At 42.1% G+C, this 17,705-nt stretch overlaps 1 protein-coding gene across 1 annotated transcript in view; it reads left to right on the top strand.

Annotated features, from left to right (window-relative positions):
• The window catches only part of LOC125901306 (insulin-like growth factor 1 receptor), a 52,444-nt gene that overhangs the window by 25,520 nt on the left and 9,219 nt on the right, over positions 1-17,705 (top strand). Inside the window, exons 3-18 of the mRNA XM_049596954.1 lie at positions 5,172-5,475; positions 5,906-6,042; positions 6,752-6,896; positions 8,094-8,302; positions 8,510-8,636; positions 9,206-9,441; positions 10,158-10,325; positions 10,410-10,617; positions 12,303-12,631; positions 12,841-12,974; positions 14,539-14,698; positions 14,819-14,918; positions 15,771-15,841; positions 15,965-16,194; positions 16,346-16,453; positions 17,277-17,439. Of these exons, the coding sequence (XP_049452911.1) occupies positions 5,172-5,475; positions 5,906-6,042; positions 6,752-6,896; positions 8,094-8,302; positions 8,510-8,636; positions 9,206-9,441; positions 10,158-10,325; positions 10,410-10,617; positions 12,303-12,631; positions 12,841-12,974; positions 14,539-14,698; positions 14,819-14,918; positions 15,771-15,841; positions 15,965-16,194; positions 16,346-16,453; positions 17,277-17,439 (2,829 nt within the window). The remainder of the gene's footprint in view (positions 1-5,171; positions 5,476-5,905; positions 6,043-6,751; positions 6,897-8,093; positions 8,303-8,509; positions 8,637-9,205; positions 9,442-10,157; positions 10,326-10,409; positions 10,618-12,302; positions 12,632-12,840; positions 12,975-14,538; positions 14,699-14,818; positions 14,919-15,770; positions 15,842-15,964; positions 16,195-16,345; positions 16,454-17,276; positions 17,440-17,705) is intronic.

The following is a 17,705-nucleotide window of genomic DNA, read 5'->3' on the forward strand; positions in this document are numbered from 1 at the left end:
GTTAAGATATTTTTTTATATTGATATAAGGAAAAGGGCAATGTTAAATATAGTTTTAAAAATACATAAGCCAGATCAGTCATTTATCACTTATCATGATTATGCCTGTAACAGCTTGTCATTTCAGGCATAATGGTACTGCCCTGTCATATTGGGATGGGTAATTACAGAACCAAATCATACAGGAAGTTGTGGGAGCCCCAGGGGCCTGTTCCTGGCAGTCCTTGTCACTGGGGCAACACAATTAATAGCAGCCCCTCCCATCTCAATCCAAATATCGACTACAGCCATTTCCATCATTTCCATCTAACATCCTGATCAAATCAAGTTGCTTATGAAGCCCAAAGCCACACATCGGAACTTGAAGATTTTTGACCTTGTAAAACCACAACAACCGAATAGAAACAGTTCTTTTTCTATATATTTTTCTATATATGTACCTACCTCCTCTCTACTCTTAAGCAAAAACTTATGATGTCATGTTTGCCACTTAAAGTAGAGATAGAATGGGGTTTCATTATAATAAAAAGTAACATTGTTATTGCGATATTCAGCAACATTATAGCACAATTCCCTAATATCATGCAGCCCGATCAAAGAATGGGGTTATTAATCTGATTTAAAAAAAAAAAAAAAAAAAAGACAAATGTCACTTGTCCTACCAACAATTCATGTGGGTTAAATTTACACTTCTGAAATATTAGCTAATGGATTTCCAGTCGGGGCCATTGGAACTGTAGCCAATACAGAGCTCTATCTGTGTTTTTGAATCAGCTCTGCTGTCATCAGTCTAGACATCTGCCTTTGCCTGTTATTGTTGTGCTGTGCTGCTGAGTAGTACACACTGCTAAAGCCTGGAGCGTCATCACAGCAACTATGTGTCTATGTGGGACATCCTGTTTCTATCACCCCGAGGATGGGGGCTGAAAACAAGGATTAACAGTTAGAAAGGCTTTTAATTCTTAGTTGATCAGCTGATCAAGCAGGGGAGAGAGAGAGGGAGAGAGACAGAGAGACAGAGAGAGACAGAGAGAGAGACAGAAAGACTTTAGTCCACCTGCCATTTTCATTGTTTAACCAGCCAGCAAGATATTTAGAATAATACATGACTCCGAAATCCTTTTTGATTCTTCATAGCTACTGTAATTAATGAATTTAGAAGCAACGTCTTTCCTGCCGTTTGGCTGGTGACTGGCGTGAGTTTCCCAGCCTACCTTCCTGCTGGGCTGGTATTTCTGTTTGCCTGGAAACCCTGTATTGGCTTTTTGACCCACAGCAGCGATCTTTATCGCACAGCCAGAGTGCTGCGTGATGACAAAAGGTGAACGGTTTTACTGCGTGGACTCCAACAACTCTGTAACTACTTACGGTAACTTTCTACAACCCAACACTTAATTTTTTTAATGCTCCTTCCAGGCTGACACAAGGACACAGGGAGAAATAACCCATGTAAATTAATGTGTCATTTAAATGATAAAAAAAAAAAAGTGGAACATAAGAAGTTATCACAGTTTTCCCTATGCAAATGTGCGTATGCTTTGATAACAATGGCCTATATATATCCTCCATGTTCCACACATCCCTCTCCTGTAGTTCATTCTCTTCCTCATCTATCCTTTACACTTCCTCCTTCTCAATCTCCTCCTCTACCGCTTCGTCTTCCTCCTCCTTCTCCACACACTCTCCTTGTGCTGCAGCTCTGCATCAACCTGTCTCTGAAAGTGCAGTCAGGAGCGTAAAAGCTGGGACCCATTATGTTGCAGATGTCCAGTGGAATGCTGGTGTACACTGTATGTTCCCATCAACCCCTCCGCCACCCTACACTGGTCAGTCAGTGAGTTGTGTTGAGGAGGCCACAGACAGCTCCAGCCTGAGCCAAAACTTCAGGCACAGATTATCTCCTTCCTCTCCCTCAGCTTCCTCTGCCTACAGGCCCGAGGCTGTACATTATCACATTGCAAAATTACACCTTTCCAACACAGCTCCCATCACCCCATCGCAGAGGTCAGAGGGCGAGATGGAGTCGGGGGGTGGCGGGGGCTCGGAGCAGAGAAAGAACATTCTGTGCCAGAGAAACGCAGCACTGGTTCCCTCCCGCTGAGCACAAACAGCCTGCTGAATGGTTGGTGGGACCACACAGTCTGAAGGTTCTGATTGGCTTCTGAGTCAGTCAGGAGGCGGGCTGGAAGGTCATTTCATGGGCACTGTCTGATGATGAATGTTTGTCATATCAGAGGGACAGTAGATTTCTCCAACATCCTGAATACAGCTGTCACTCATTAGCAACTGAAAAAAATAATGAATGACCAGAGTGCTTAAGATGCCTGGCAGGGGCATGGATATTGTATTTAATTTTTTGTATGCATTTGACAATGCAAAAGAGGATTTCCTGAGCAGGTGGGCCGCTTTTGGTTTCACAGATCATCCAGTATTTGGTTAATATCAGTATCCTATTTGATCAGAAAAACATGTGGACTGACAGCCTGTTTAGCATGTACAAACTCAGTCAATCAGTGTAATGATAAAATAGTATGAGATTAAATGGTCAGTGGAAGCTTTTGTGGGGGGGTTGCAGCTCAAAATGGCCACTTTTCCCTCCATTTTTGGAACATTTCTTTCCGTTTTTCAAACAATAGTCAACCCAAAAGTGTAAATGTGCAGTGTTCTTAGCATAGAAATGCTAATAGTTTCACTTTTGTGTCTGAAATGCTACAGTATATACAAATCCTTTATCAATTTGTGATTGAGCTGCAATGATAAGTTGATCAACAAAAAATGAAAGAGCACCTAAAGGTATTTTATAAACAAAAATGCCAGAAATGTACTGGGTGCAGATGTATGAATGGAAATGTGAATTGGCTGGTCTTGTAAGATATTATCATATCTCGCAATTTGCAGTGTGCAGGAGCTGGTCGTGAATCATATGGTTTCAACTTATTTGCTTTGAATCAACCCACTGGTTGCAAACTAAAGGTGCCTGATGGATGTCAATGTAAGATATTGTATTGACTGACATAATTCAACTATGCTTTTAGTGGCAGCCACTTTACCCCAAAGCACACTTCCTTAAGCCCATGGCTCCAAATTTGAGAGGTAAAAGATCAAGCAGATGGTTGGAACCTCTCTGCTGGGTTACAGACCCAGGGAATGACTTCCTATTCCAATTTGACATCTGGTTTTTGGGGGGCTTTTTTTTTTTTAAAGAGCCTTACAGTCAGCATCCAGCTCTCTTAGCATCAGTTTACCCATTTTGAAAACAGTAATAAAACAAGTAAAAAATGCTGATATCCTGACCAAAACATTGATTCTGGAGTCATGACGGATACATCACTAAAACATAATAATAATAATAAAACATAAATAAGAGGAGTAGCAGTAGGCGTCTCCTCCGGCCTGGAGTCTTCACTTTGTTTGACAGAAAGGCTAGAGGCAACACGTTGAAGCGTGTTTCAGTGTTTTATCACTCATCATCCTGTAAACAGCACATCATTTCCCATAACTTTGTTTGGTCTGTGTTTCAACACAGCCCTGGCTAACCTAAGTGGATGACATAATCCAAATATACAGTTTTTTTTGTATATCTAGTTGTTTCTGGTTCAGATATGCCTCTCCTTTTGTTTATACCTTACAGGACACACAAATAATTTCAAGCAGCCATTCAAAGCGTTTCCATAGCAATTAGTGTTTGTTTCTGCGGCAGACGGTTAAAGGGCTTTGAAGGTCTCATTTCTCTATGTAACCTGAGTATGAACCAATCAGCTTCTGTCTCTGTGAGTACTGTTCTGTTGAACCAATGAGCAACTGTCAGCAAAGCCAGGTGAAAAGTTTAATGGTGACGATGAAGGTGTGTGTCAACTTGTTGAAATGATCTGCTGTAGTGTCTGGTTGCTCTCTACCTCCATCATGTTTGTTTAAAATTTCCCTGCCGTAGAGACAAAGGCCACCACGAGGTGTGGCTCCTTTCTTTACTGTACGTAGGTCAGTTCAGTGTTTTCCTTCTTGGAGCTCTTCAATCAGTTTTCCCTGTCATCAGTTACAATATCCTCTTATTTAGAGGGACACCACAGCAACTGGAGGAGTTATTTGTAGCAGTGCTCAGTGGAAAACCCGGAATGGAGAGGCTTTTGTCACTGTGGATCTGGGATGAACTACTGGGCTCAGCACCAGCCCACCCAGCAAACAACTGTGTTATCTAATAAAAACAACCTGTCAGAGGCTTTATCTACAGTTTTGTAGCTGTATTTGCATTTTCAGAGAAGAGAAACAAAGTTGTTGGTTGGATTTGAAGCAGCCTACACGACTTCCTCGTGGTTTTTTAGCCTTTTACAAGCTGGTTTTGGAGAGATGATGTGTGTGTTATTATGTGTGTGTCAGCATGTGTGTTGTCAGGCACTCTCCACTTAATGCAAATCATTTGTTCAGGACTATAGCCAAAAGCGTCATGCCACGGACTAATTCGGGCTGAGTACTGGCTGGTTTATTTGTTACATGCTGACGTATCGTAAAGTAGGGAAATGCCCCTTTATTGTAGTGGGGATATTGTGTTTCCTGGTTGCTGGATGTGGATTAAGAGTCACAAGAACAGGGTGATTCAGGGAAGCGTTATTAGTGATACACTGAGCTGATGTGCAAAACAAGTTGTCTACTCAGGATGTTTTTAATACCTCATGTGGCTCAAATTTCTTTGCAATGTAACTCACAATTCTTTAAGTGCACCAGTTAGTTAAAACACCTCTGTTATCACACTAGAACTGTATCCTAATACTTAATGGTGGCATTTCACATTTTGCAGGTGTAACCACAAAATGTTGAAAATGAAACTTATTATGTACATTGTGTGAATGAGAGGGCGTCCCATCTAATCTAAAAACAGGAGTAAGTGAATCTCCCAAAAAGGTCAAACGATTTCTTTAAGGAGTAGCTGTAGGTGTAGAATATGTTTCCTTAATGGAGAGCTTTTCAGCTGTCAAATGGCTTTGCTATTTTTACTCTGTGTAGCTGTAATATATTTCAGAATTGAACCAGGATTAGGGGCAAAAATAACTGACATTTCTATCATGAGTTATACTATATAATTTTGGATGGATGTTCTAAAGTGTCTTGAAAAAAGTAACATTATTTATTCATCTGCATCAGTAAAACATGTCCCCTCTCTCTCTGTCTGCCCACCAGAGTGCCCAGAGAAGTGTGTGCGACGAGCGTGCACAGCGGACGGCGAGTGCTGCCACCCTCAGTGTCTGGGCAGCTGCACAGTCCCTGGTAGTGACACAGCATGTGCAGCATGTGTGCATTATTACCACCAAGGACGCTGTGTGGCCGACTGCCCTCCCGGCACCTACAAGTTCGAGGGCTGGCGGTGCATCAGCGCTGAGCTTTGCTCCAAAGTCCACCTCCCCGACTTCAACAGCTTCATCATCCACGGCGGCGAGTGCATGTCTGAATGTCCACATGGGTACATGCAGACCGCACCCAACAGGTGAGCTGCCATCCACCCAGCTGGCTGAAATGGAGACACTGGGTGGAGGTACTCTTATTGTTGGCCTGACACTGGTACCGATTCCACACCCCGCTATTAGTTTACATTCTTAAGTCTCATCAGGAAAAAAGTGAATGTAACAGAACAGCTACGATTAACTGCAGTAAGTGAAGAGGCAACCATCCATCCTTAGTAGGATTATTAAACTGTAGTAAAATAAAATAATGAAGGTTTCTGGTTAAATCTCAGAATCTCTCCTGGACATCCTTCAGCTGGTACTATCAAACATTGACGCAAAACTTTTCAGGGACGAAAATAAAAAAAAAAGTTAAAGGTCAGGGGAGAGCAAGAGTTTAGAGAATGAATGTACGTCAGTAACCGGACATTTGCCGTCTCCTGTCCCCCTTTGTCTGTCCCTGTCTGTCTCCAGTATGTTCTGTACAGCCTGTGATGGCCTGTGTGATAAAGTATGTGAGGAGAAGGTCATTGACTCCATGGATGCTGCTCAGTCTCTCAAAGGCTGCACTGTTATCAAAGGAAACCTGCATATCAACATCCGCAGAGGCCGTAAGTACTGCATTTTACCAAAACAACACTACAGTTAATACTAACATCTCTACACTGCCTCGTTACATATTGTTAGTTACATATTGTTAAACCGTGACAGATGACACCAGTAGCTCCTGAAGGCATTGGTCCCGGATTCTCATAAAATCAGCCGTTACTTTACAACAACTCTGGACTTGGGTTTTAAAACACTTGAGACCAAATAGGGTTTGCTTCACTGAAAAGCTCTGTGAACATAAATTATTCTACAAAGGTTAGGCTAGACCAGGGCTTTGATAAAGTTTGAAAAAAAAGTCTGGGAAGTCTATAATTTCCAGGTGAAAGACCTTAAATACACATGTTAGGATGATGAAGAAAGCCCAAGGGAAAGGGGATGAGAAAGGATAGGAGAGAGGAAGAAAGAAGAAATGCAAGGGAAAGAAATTAGGAAAATAAAGACATTCCAGGTGTATAGCTGTTTATGATATGATTTATGGTATGAGGTGATTTCCAGTAAATCTCATACAAAAAAAGATGTTAAAACCTTGGAAGTTCCAGATGTTATAGATAGTATGAAATATAAACGCAAGATTTATAATTCCAGGAGTTCAGGAACATGAATGTAGTAAAAACAGAAGGTATAAATAGATTAAACAGGTGGAAAAACGAGGTTGTAACCGTTGTATGTCTTTGTGTGTGTGTGTGTGTGTGTGTGTGTGTGTGTGTTTAGACAACATCGTGGCAGAGCTGGAGAGTTTCACAGGTTTGATCCAGAGGGTGACTGGTAACGTGTGGATCAGACATTCCCACACTCTGAGCTCCCTGGCCTTCCTCCGCAGCCTCAGATACATCGACGGAGAAGAGCTTCTGGACGAGTAGGACCACACACAAACACACATAAATTAAAGTACAAGCACAAACACACAAAATCCCCAACAGCTCACCATTCAGACTGATGTTGGCGTACACACTGGTCACACTCTGAGTTCTTCTCTTGTGTTTTCTTGAATCATCTTTCATCTATAAAGGATTCTCGTGAATAGTGTACTGTACTGAATACTACTCAGCTCCAGAGTCCGTAGACAAATATACAAACAAAATATTGACACGAAGAAAAGTGTTTTGTTGCCACACTCTAATGTGAGGACGACACTTGTCCCTTCTTGTTCTCAATGTGCCTGTTGCTGTGAGAGTTGTCGTAGAAACCGAGCAGCGTATTTGTGCAGTGTTGGTGTTCTAATATGGCTTGCCGAGGTCATCGCTGAAAGGTTTGCAGGATGGAGAGAAACTGAAAGGATGTTTTGACTGTGAGGGTGCAGACTGGAAAGTGTTTTATGTAGGACAGACTTACTTGTTTTGGGTTGGTAACTGTAATATCATCACTGAAATGAACAAAAAAACCCACTTGAGTCTGTCTTTGTAGCTGGAAAAGTAAATATACTGGCTAAAGCTAATGGCAGATGTCCCCCTTTTTTTTTATAAGACCTTGAATGCAGCATAACTTCTAACAGTCCAAGGAAAGGTTTTCTCAGGGTCACAGAGAGGCCTTCACTCCCTCCACAGTCTGTTTCTCCTTGAGTTTACAGGAATCTTACTGTCCCAAGGTCCACATTACTTTCATTCCTGAATGTCTGGGTGTTACCCAGTGACTCATAAAAACTGCACCTCTCCTCTCCTTTCCAACGTAAAAAAGCAGTCCCTGGTTAATCTGATTTCCCAGGTTGATTTTATCCCTCAGTGTGAGCCAGTCCCCCTACTGTCTAACTGGGTTATTAAACCACCAGCTGAAAATTTGGAGTAAAGCACTTCACAGCTACCTTTTAGCCCCTTATAGAAAAGTACTAACAGATATATAGGACTTTTACATGCAGTCTCTGTTTGACATCTCATTGTGCGGTTTTCCATCGTGCACCAAATAAGGCATTGTCTTTAATAGGAGAGTTGGCCTTCAGCTCTGCACAATTCACAATACACACAATAAACCAACACAGAAACATTATACAATGAAGGGAGATTCACGAGGCACATTGTTAACTATCATTCATTCATCCTCTCTTCTCTCTGCCCTCTAGCATGTATGCCTTCTTGGCAGTTGACAACCAGCAGCTCCAGTATCTTTGGGACTGGAAGCAGCACAACCTCACCATCAAGGCAGGAAAGCTGTTCTTCAGAGCCAACCCAAAACTGTGCATGTCCGAGATCCGTAAGATGTGGGAGAAGACAGGCATCCAGGGCCACTTTGATGAGAGTGATTTCCGAAACAACGGCGACAGAGCCAGCTGTAAGGGTCACGAGTTTCAGTCTGACAACCACAAGTTTGAAACTGCTACGTCCAGCACATGTCCAGCACATGAGCCTGATGTTGTTCTGTGCCACATGACAGTGTTTACTGCACTGCTCTCTCAACATGACTTAATGCTGTAGTGTTAAACAGAAACATATTTAAGGTCTTTGATTTTAGCTCACCCCCGTGTTCCTGTCTACACAGGTGAAAGTACAATCCTGAAGTTTAAGTCCAACAGCACCAGCAGTACAAGGATCAAACTGACCTGGCAGCGCTACCGGCCCCCCGACTACAGAGACCTCATCAGCTTTATTGTCTACTACAAGGAGGCGTAAGTTCTTCAGTATCACCACAGTTGTTGCTGGTTCCTTCCTTCTATTGATTGTAGCAGTGATGAGAGCTGCAACATGATTCCCCCTTATTAATCGACTTGTTTTAAGGCAATAATCAGCGATCTATTGGAACCTCACTATCAGGTTGATTAACAGGACTTAAAATACACCGAACAACAAATAAATCTAATTTATTAATAGCCAAGTGTCCATCCAGATTTGGCACAAACAATAGATAAGAAAAATAACATATTAATGTGATGTTCCATCCACTATTGTTACTCTTGATCTTAAGGAGAGAAACAGTTGATGTTGTTAATCCTGGGGTCAGGGGTTCATAAGCAAATTGCAAAAGGTGCATTAAAAAAAAGAAACAGAAACACACTTAGTATTTTCTAATGCTGTTTAGGGTTTGTTTACATCAATGATATATGTAAACTCATGAATAAAGCAGGTGTATATCAATTATAAATACATGACAAACACAAATTTTTGAAGGTCAGTCTCTTCAATAATATATGAATACCACTGTTATGTTAAGAATTAATTATGAACCTTTTCCTTCTAGGCCGTACCAGAACATAACAGAGTTCGAGGGGCAGGACGGCTGTGGCTACAACAGCTGGAATATGGTGGATGTGGAGCTGAGGCCGGACAAAGAGACAGACCCCGGAGTTCTGCTGTCCGGCCTGAAGCCCTGGACGCAGTACGCTATATTCGTTAAGGCCATCACACTCATGGTGGAGGGCAAACACTTGCCGGGTGCCAAGAGCAAAGTGGTCTACATCCGCACCAGCCCTTCCGGTAAATATAATGTTATAGGTAACCAAGGGTTCAAGCAACAAGTTGTTAAGTTGGAGGTCAAAGTAGCTGATGTTTAACAAAACCTCAGCTAAGCTTTAAGGAGTCAGCAATGAAGGAGAGTGTCTTGAAGTGATACATTCACATACAGTAAGTAGCTGTTACGTTGGTCAGAAGTCATTTCTTAATGTGGGTGGACAATAAAGGAAGAGCGGGCGATAGTGGTTGTTGTGGTCCTGGAAAATTGGAAAACCATTAATGCTGCAATTCATTTGTTTCATTATGATATTTAAGTTCTCATTTCTTTAGAGCACTGACTGACATCCAAACGTTCTGTCCACATTGCTGCTTGTTTGTCAAATAGCGGCTGGATTGTTTTATGATGACAGTGTGTGAGCATTTCTGGATGCGATCCAGAACATAGTGTAAGAGGATGGAGAGGAACACTGTTTTAGTAAACACAGCTGCAACTCTGAGAGATGGAGAAAAATCTGATTTACAAAATCTACGATATAATTAGATGAAATGGAAGATTGCTTCAAGTAAATCCAGCTGCACTGTAAAGACATAGCAGCCCTGTGATGTGATGAGAATCACATCTGCGCTGGCAGACTGTTTATCACAGCCTGAAGGAAAAAGGCAATGAAACTAGGTTTACTGTATCAAGCAGGCAGTGACACCAAGATCAGAATAATTCAGGTTTTTTGTCTGTCTTTCAGCACCCTCCATGCCTCAGGATGTGCGAGCGTACTCTAACTCATCCACACAGTTGGTGGTGCGTTGGTCACCCCCTGTCTCACCAAATGGAAACCAAACTTACTATCTGGTCAGATGGCAGCAACAAGCAGAAGATCGAGAGCTGTATCAGCACAATTACTGCTCTAAAGGTACACACACAACTTAAATACACTCTTTATAGGTAGTTGTTGAGTTACACCTGTCATGAAAGATGTCTTTTCCACCTCCTCCAGAGCTGAAGATCCCCATAAGGATTGCGGCCATAGGTGTGGGAGACCAGGAAGAGGACACCAAGCCCACTAAGCCAGATCCTGACGGACCAGACAAAGGCCCCTGTTGCCCCTGCCCCAAATCAGTGGAGGTTCTGGAAGCTGAAGCTGCTGATGCCTCCTACAGAAAAGTCTTTGAAAACTTCCTGCACAACTCCATTTTTACACCAAGGTAAGCAACTCATTGTCATTGCTTTTTTTTGTGGCACTGGGGTGGATTGGTCATGGCAGAGCAACTTCATATTTATTGATTTTCTTTTCTAAACCAGGGTGATGAAGAGCTGCAGTTAATGTTCATTTCTTCTGTAACATCTGAGGGCAACATTCAAGCTAACTTAAATCAGTAACTGTCTTCAGTTGTTGGCCATCATGTAGTTATGCTTAGTAGTAAAAAGAAACATGGCCCATTTATGTACACATGAAAAGCTCTTTTCGCCGCTTTTCTAAATAATGTTTTGGCTTCTGACTGATTTAGGGAGTCCGCCTGCTGCCTTTCACTTGAGACATCTGGATCACATTATCTCTTTTTGTCTTTGCACATGCACAAACACTCGCACACAAACATATGCAGAGCTTGGCCCAGTTGATGTTATTTAGTTCTCAGTATGTTTTGTAAAAGAAAGGGATGGATATATTTTCTTCTAAAGATAAACAGCAGGTGTCATCATATTTTTCCCCTCAGCTGACCCCAGACCCTGACTGTGTGAGAACAGACATTCGTATCACCTTGAACTCTGAAATGTCTCAAACTGTGAGAAAAGAAAAACATGTTTGTCCTGAAAAGAGAAATATAGTTTAAGGTGAATACATAAAGCCCTTAAAGGATAGTTTAGGTCTTTTCAAGTGGGATTGTATGAGGTACTTATCCATAGTGAGTGTATTACATACAGAAGATGGCAGTTGGCACACTCCCAATTTGGAGAGGCAGGCAAGTGTGCCATCATGGAAGCTAAGCAATTTACTGCTGTGGACGGGAGCAGCAGCAAAATTTATTTTAGCCACCTATAAATAGTCTCACCTAAAAAATTCACTATCAGCATAAGTGTACGCTATATTTAGAATAATTTAACTGTCCTTTCAGTCAGGCAGTGATTTCTGATGGGGAACTGAAGCAGTCATATAGCTCTCTTCAAAGCCAGACTCTATTGAAAAAAAAACAAAACAGAAATTTAACATCACTCAACACTGGAGCTGCTGCTTTACCGCTGCTTCGTTCAGTTAGTGTCTTTGTATTATTGTGTGACTTTGGTGTTTTGAATGGTTAGTTCAGATTCACGAAAGTCACACAATAACACAACCTAACTAACTGATCAAGGCAGCAGTAGACCAGCAACTCTCATAGGTGGCTAAAATTCCTTTTGCTCCTGCCCCTGTCCACAGCAGTGCATTGCTTATAATCCATGACAGTACTCTCGCCTGCCTCTCCAAACTGGTTGCGTGCCAACTGACATCTACTGTATGTAATTCACTGACCATGGATAAGTACCTTACATAACCACAGTTCAAAAGATCCAAATCATCCCTTTAAGTAATTCTGTTAAGAATGTGCCTACCAGCTCGCCTACCATTTTCATACTGAATCGAAATGAAAACAATCACAGACTGAAGGTTGAGCGCGGAAGGATTCCTAACAGTCTTTGACAGTCCTGTCTTGTGCTTTATCCACTTCTGTATACAAAACTTTTGTACTGTACTTGTTAACATTTTGACATTTTAACTTTACCTTTATCATTTTCTTTAAAATTTCTCTCTTAATCTTAAAATTGTCCTCCATCCTCTCTCTCCTAACTTTCTCCTCCATCCATCCATCCCATGTAACCCTCTGTCTCCACTTTACCATGCTCTTCTTACCTCCAGGCCACCAGATCGTCGCCGTAGAGATCTCTTTGGCATAGCCAATGCCACTCACCCCCGCCGGAACCGGCTGCACACCAACAGCAGCAGCAGCAGCAGCAGCAGCAGCAGCACCATCCCTCCTCTCCTAGCCGCTAGTAACAGCAGCACCTCAGACATGGAGCCAGCTGACAGAGAGTTTGAGTTCATAGAGCAAGCGGTGACAGAGCGAGAGCTGCAGATCTTTGGCCTGCAGCCGTTCACAGTTTACCGCATCGACATTCATGCCTGCAATCGGCAAGTCCAACGCTGCAGCGCTGCAGAGTTTGTCTTCTCCAGAACCAAGCCTGCAGGTTAGAGGAGGAATGATTTGTTGATCTGTAGTATAATGGCTTTCAGGTATTATTTCTGCTGAAACGCTAACGGTAGCTAGCGGCTGTTAGGATTTACTAGCTGCTAAATATGTAGAAAAATTCACTGGATATACACAAGGCTGTTGCAGTAATCAAACCTCCGACCTCTTTGTTCACCATGGTAACCTATTCTCCCTGTGTGTCTCCAGAAAAGGCAGATGACATACCTGGCCCAGTGACCTGGGAGGGCCATGAGGACTGGGTGTTTCTGCGCTGGCCAGAGCCTCTTCACCCCAACGGACTCATCCTCATGTATGAGATCAAGTTTAAACTGGCTGCTGAGGTAAAACAACAAGCATCTACCTTCCACATCACTAAAGGCTTGCTGTTTTTGACAAGAACTAGAAAGCCAGAAAATGAATTCAAAAGTCGTGATTATTCAGAATTCTAAGAGTTTATTCATCAGCACTGTCCACAACCGAGCTCAGTGTTGGTTGACCCCTCTGTCTGGCCAGCTGTCAGTATCCCCTTCATGCTTATTGTATATTACTCGTGCTTCATAGGCTAAGTTAGTCTGTTACCCCTGGGATATTTCATTATGTCCATCTAATACTGTGGGCACTCCATACTACGTGATGAGAATGTTTTGTTGTTGAGGCCATACTTATTATTAAGTACATTATACTGATCTGACAGATGAATGACCTCTCGCAACTGGAGTGTCAAGCATTCCACTAATAAATGGATGCAACATTCAAGCGTAACCTAATGTCTGACAGTAGTGCAAGCGAGGTAGACCTGGAAACACAAAATATAATGTAAAGATAGTACATGGGCATTTTAATTTTCTTAACACCAAGCAGTCTCAGTGTGCTTTTTGCCCCTGTCACATTTTACTCACTGTGGCCTCATTTTTCTCTGCAATATACAAGTCTTGCACATCTATGGAAACAGCTCCATTCATGACTAGAAGCAGAGAGAACTCAAAATGTCTTTGTGCAGTATGACACAGTTCTAATGCCATAAATCATAAAAAAAAAGTACAAGTTGAATTTCTCTGAAAAAAGTGAAATCAATATCTACTACAACATTTTCAAGTATTCTGGAAACTATTTTAAGCTTAGAATTAGTTATGTTTTCTGACTAAGGTGTTTGTTGCACCTGATATGTTAAAGGACCACTGGGAGATTTGAAAATTCCAACAGCTTTTGGGCATGAACTCAAGGAGAAAGACATTACATTCAGTATATACTGACCCTGTAAACAGTAGTAAAGTATCAAAAAAACAACCCCAATAACAAAGAAACCACAATTTAAAGGTCCAGTGTGTAGAATTTAGTGGCATCTAGCTGTGAGCTTGCAGAATTAAAACTTCTTGGGTGAGCCAAGCGTGTACGGTGGCCAACCAGAAAGTGTGAACGGTCCTATCTAGAGCCAGTATTTGTTTTGTTCATTCTGGGCTACTGTAGAACAACATGGCGGACTCTGTGGCAGAGGACTTACTCTGTATGCAAATATGAAAAGCTAATTCTAAGACAACGAAAACAAAGCGTTTCTTATTTTTAGGTGATTATAAACTAGTGAAAACATAGTTAGGAATATTATGTGGGATTTCTGCCGATAGATGCTCCTAAATCCTACACACTGAACCTTTAAGTGGCTCCAATTTTTCTTATGTATATATTGACCAATCAACTGACCCAGTGACCAGACATGGTGAACCATATTAATTATTAATCAAGAGGGAGGATAAGTCCGAAACTGTCCTTCCTTTTATTGTGCAACAAAGATGAAAAACAGCAGGTCTTGGATTCTCTTTTAGTTTTTGCATTTGTCACATTCTGTCTTTAATAAGCCTTGTTTCATGATTGTGTGGTTGTGGGTGTGTGTGTTTGTATGTGTGTCAGACCGAGAAGCACGAATGTGTCTCTGGTCAGATGTATCACACACAGCGTGGTGTTCGGCTGTCCAACCTCAGTCCAGGAAACTACTCAGTCAGAGTGAGAGCCACGTCACTGGCTGGCAACGGCTCTTGGACACACGCTCTGGATCTCTACGTGGCCGAACGTAAGACACACACTTTCACGTGACTGCATCACTCCTTTGTATCTGTACATCTGTTTTTGAATAGCACAGAATTGATGATGACTGTGATCAGTAAAGTAATCAAAGTGTTTGCCTCAGCAGGATATGAAAACGTCCTCTACGCTATGATCTTCGTTCCCATCGTCATCATCCTCGTCATCTGCCTTTTAGTCTCAATGCTGGTGGTCCTCAGCAGGAAAAGGTGTGTGTGTGTTTCAGTGGCAACTAATGGAAAGGGTCCCTGCACAGATAGAGGATAGATGTAAGGAGTAAGATCTTTTTTGTTTAACCAGAAACAGCCTTGAAACTGCTATCGTCAAACCCACCAGACTCCTTTTAAATAAACAGCAATTTTATCATTGTAAAACACGCTTCATTCAAAGGCAACAAAAACAATATAAAACTCACAAAAACCAATCACCAATTCTGGTTGAAATAATCTCTTAATTCATCCAGTTAGATGTGGAAATATGCTGCAGTGAGTGCAGTAAGCTGCCAGTCACTTAAAACAACAATCACTGACGGTGCAAACATGTTCCAAGTGGTTACATTGCAGCCTGTTTTGCCACAGCTGATTGCAGCCCTCTCGCTCAGAAGTGGACCAATGTCAAAAATTGTTGTTCCCATTAGTCACTTTGGCACCATGGGAAAACAGGGTCAGGGTTGAAAAATACTGAACTTACCCTTTAAATTGACATAAAAAAAACACATGAAGCAAAAGCATGTGTATCTATGTGATTTAAACTCTGGGAGACATTTTTGTGATATAAAGAATTTCATTTATGCAAGAAATTAACAACAGTCACGCTGAAAGAGTTATTTATTGTTTTCTAAGTTAAATCAATGTTTTGAATTGCTTCAACCCCAGAAGGATTTCAGAAATGTTTCAGTGTTGCGTTGCCAGTAAATTTTGGAAGGTAAAACTGTGATATGCACGATTATACACCGAGCAAATCCCAAAAGTATGCATGCGCATGGTGTGTGTGTGTGTGTGAGAAGGTATGTGCAAGTGTGTTTGTGTGTCTGTAAACACTTCTGTTTTTGTTTTGGTCAGAAACAGTGACCGGCTCGGAAATGGAGTCCTGTACGCCTCAGTTAACCCAGAGTACTTCAGCGCTGCAGAAAGTGAGTGAAGTGTGTGTGTATGTGTGTGTGAGAGAGAGAAATATAGTTCACAGTTTTATTGGTGTTGTAAAAATAACTGAAAACATCTATGCTGCGTCTTTAACATGTGTTTTGTCTGTGCAGTGTACGTGCCTGATGAGTGGGAGGTGGCACGGGAGAAGATCACCCTGAGTCGTGAGCTTGGCCAGGGGTCCTTTGGCATGGTGTACGAGGGCTTGGCAAAGGGTGTGGTCAAAGACGAACCAGAGACGCGTGTGGCCATTAAGACTGTCAACGAGTCGGCCAGCATGAGGGAGAGGATAGAGTTTCTCAATGAAGCCTCAGTCATGAAGGAGTTCAACTGTCACCATGTGGTATGAACACACACAAACACACACACAAACAAACACATGCATTGAGATCATACAGAGCAATGGTGGGGTGTGCACGTGCTTCATAAAACAAAGAAAGACAAGGGTGTCAATTCTTGTGTCATGGAGATATGACGTGCTGTGTTTGGTGCAGGTTCGTCTCCTGGGAGTGGTTTCTCAGGGACAACCGACCCTGGTCATCATGGAGCTGATGACGAGAGGAGACCTGAAGAGCTACCTTCGCTCCCTCCGACCTAAAGAGGTACTGAGTGACTGAAATATGCATCGGCTTCCTTCCACTATGTACCTGTTGTTTGTACATTGATTAATGAGTCAGCTTGATTTGATTGTTGTTGATTTGACAAATGTCCTAGTTTGTGTCTGGCTCTGAATCTATGACCCCCCTTTACATCTTGCATTAAAATGTGTTTTGGGTGATTGGATTTCAGTCATACAGTGCTTGACAACATGAAAGTACAGGTGCAAATGCAGCCCAAATCACTGTGAGGACAACCAAACCACCTCCCCCAATGGTCAGGGACACATTGTGACCACATAAAACACAAATGTATTTTCAATTTTTGTAATCGTGTCAGACTCTTCCCGTTTGGAATAATTGGATCCCCATTTGGACACAGGATACATATATTAATACCAGGTGTAAATGTAATCATGTTAAATGACATGTAGATACAATCTTGATTTGAGACAAGGTGTAAAGGGGTTAGTGCACGCACATTTTCCCCTTAAAAACAACGTCTACAGTCAGTCGTGCCTTAATGGTAAGAGTGACAAATGTAAGGAAAATAAGCAGTTTTTTATCATTTGTAACAAAGCATAAGAAGTATCAGGATGCATTTATTAGCCAAAGCTGCGGTAGAATGCGGGTCAGTTTTAGTATAAATACAAAATCATCTTAGACTTTTGTTTTCTTTATAGAACTCTCTATTGTGGAGTAGGTGCACTGTATACAGTAAACACTGAGGGAACTCAAAACCTTTGGCTCAGCTACAGGACCTTGCTCTTCTTCTGAAAACCTACTCACTCCGATCTGTCTGTCCGTTTGTCTGTTTGTCTGTCTCCAGCAACAGTGGTCGAGCCTGTCTCTCCCTCCTCTAAAGAAGATGCTTCAGATGGCCGGGCAGATCGCTGACGGCATGGCTTACCTCAATGCCAACAAGTTTGTCCACAGAGACCTGGCAGCCAGGAACTGCATGGTGGCAGAGGACTTCACCGTTAAGATAGGAGGTAAAGAAGTGCAAGGCTGTCAGCGGTCAGCTATGGACCAGAGGTGGGAGGGGGTAGGGAACATGCCGATGAAGTGGAAATGTTTTAATTATCAAGTTATCGGATGGCCAAATTGTCAGGGTAACTTTAATTCCAGTAAAGGGAATGCTGTAGGGGCAGTAGTGTAGCTCTGTCAACATGTTTTCATCCCCAGAGCTGACCTCCTTGGTGGAAATGTGATGCAAGTAAACATGTTTCCAGATGTATTTCCTATCAGAGAACAGGAT

Source organism: Epinephelus fuscoguttatus, linkage group LG2 (genome assembly GCF_011397635.1).
Source record: "Epinephelus fuscoguttatus linkage group LG2, E.fuscoguttatus.final_Chr_v1".
Classification (NCBI taxonomy): domain Eukaryota; kingdom Metazoa; phylum Chordata; class Actinopteri; order Perciformes; family Serranidae; genus Epinephelus; species Epinephelus fuscoguttatus.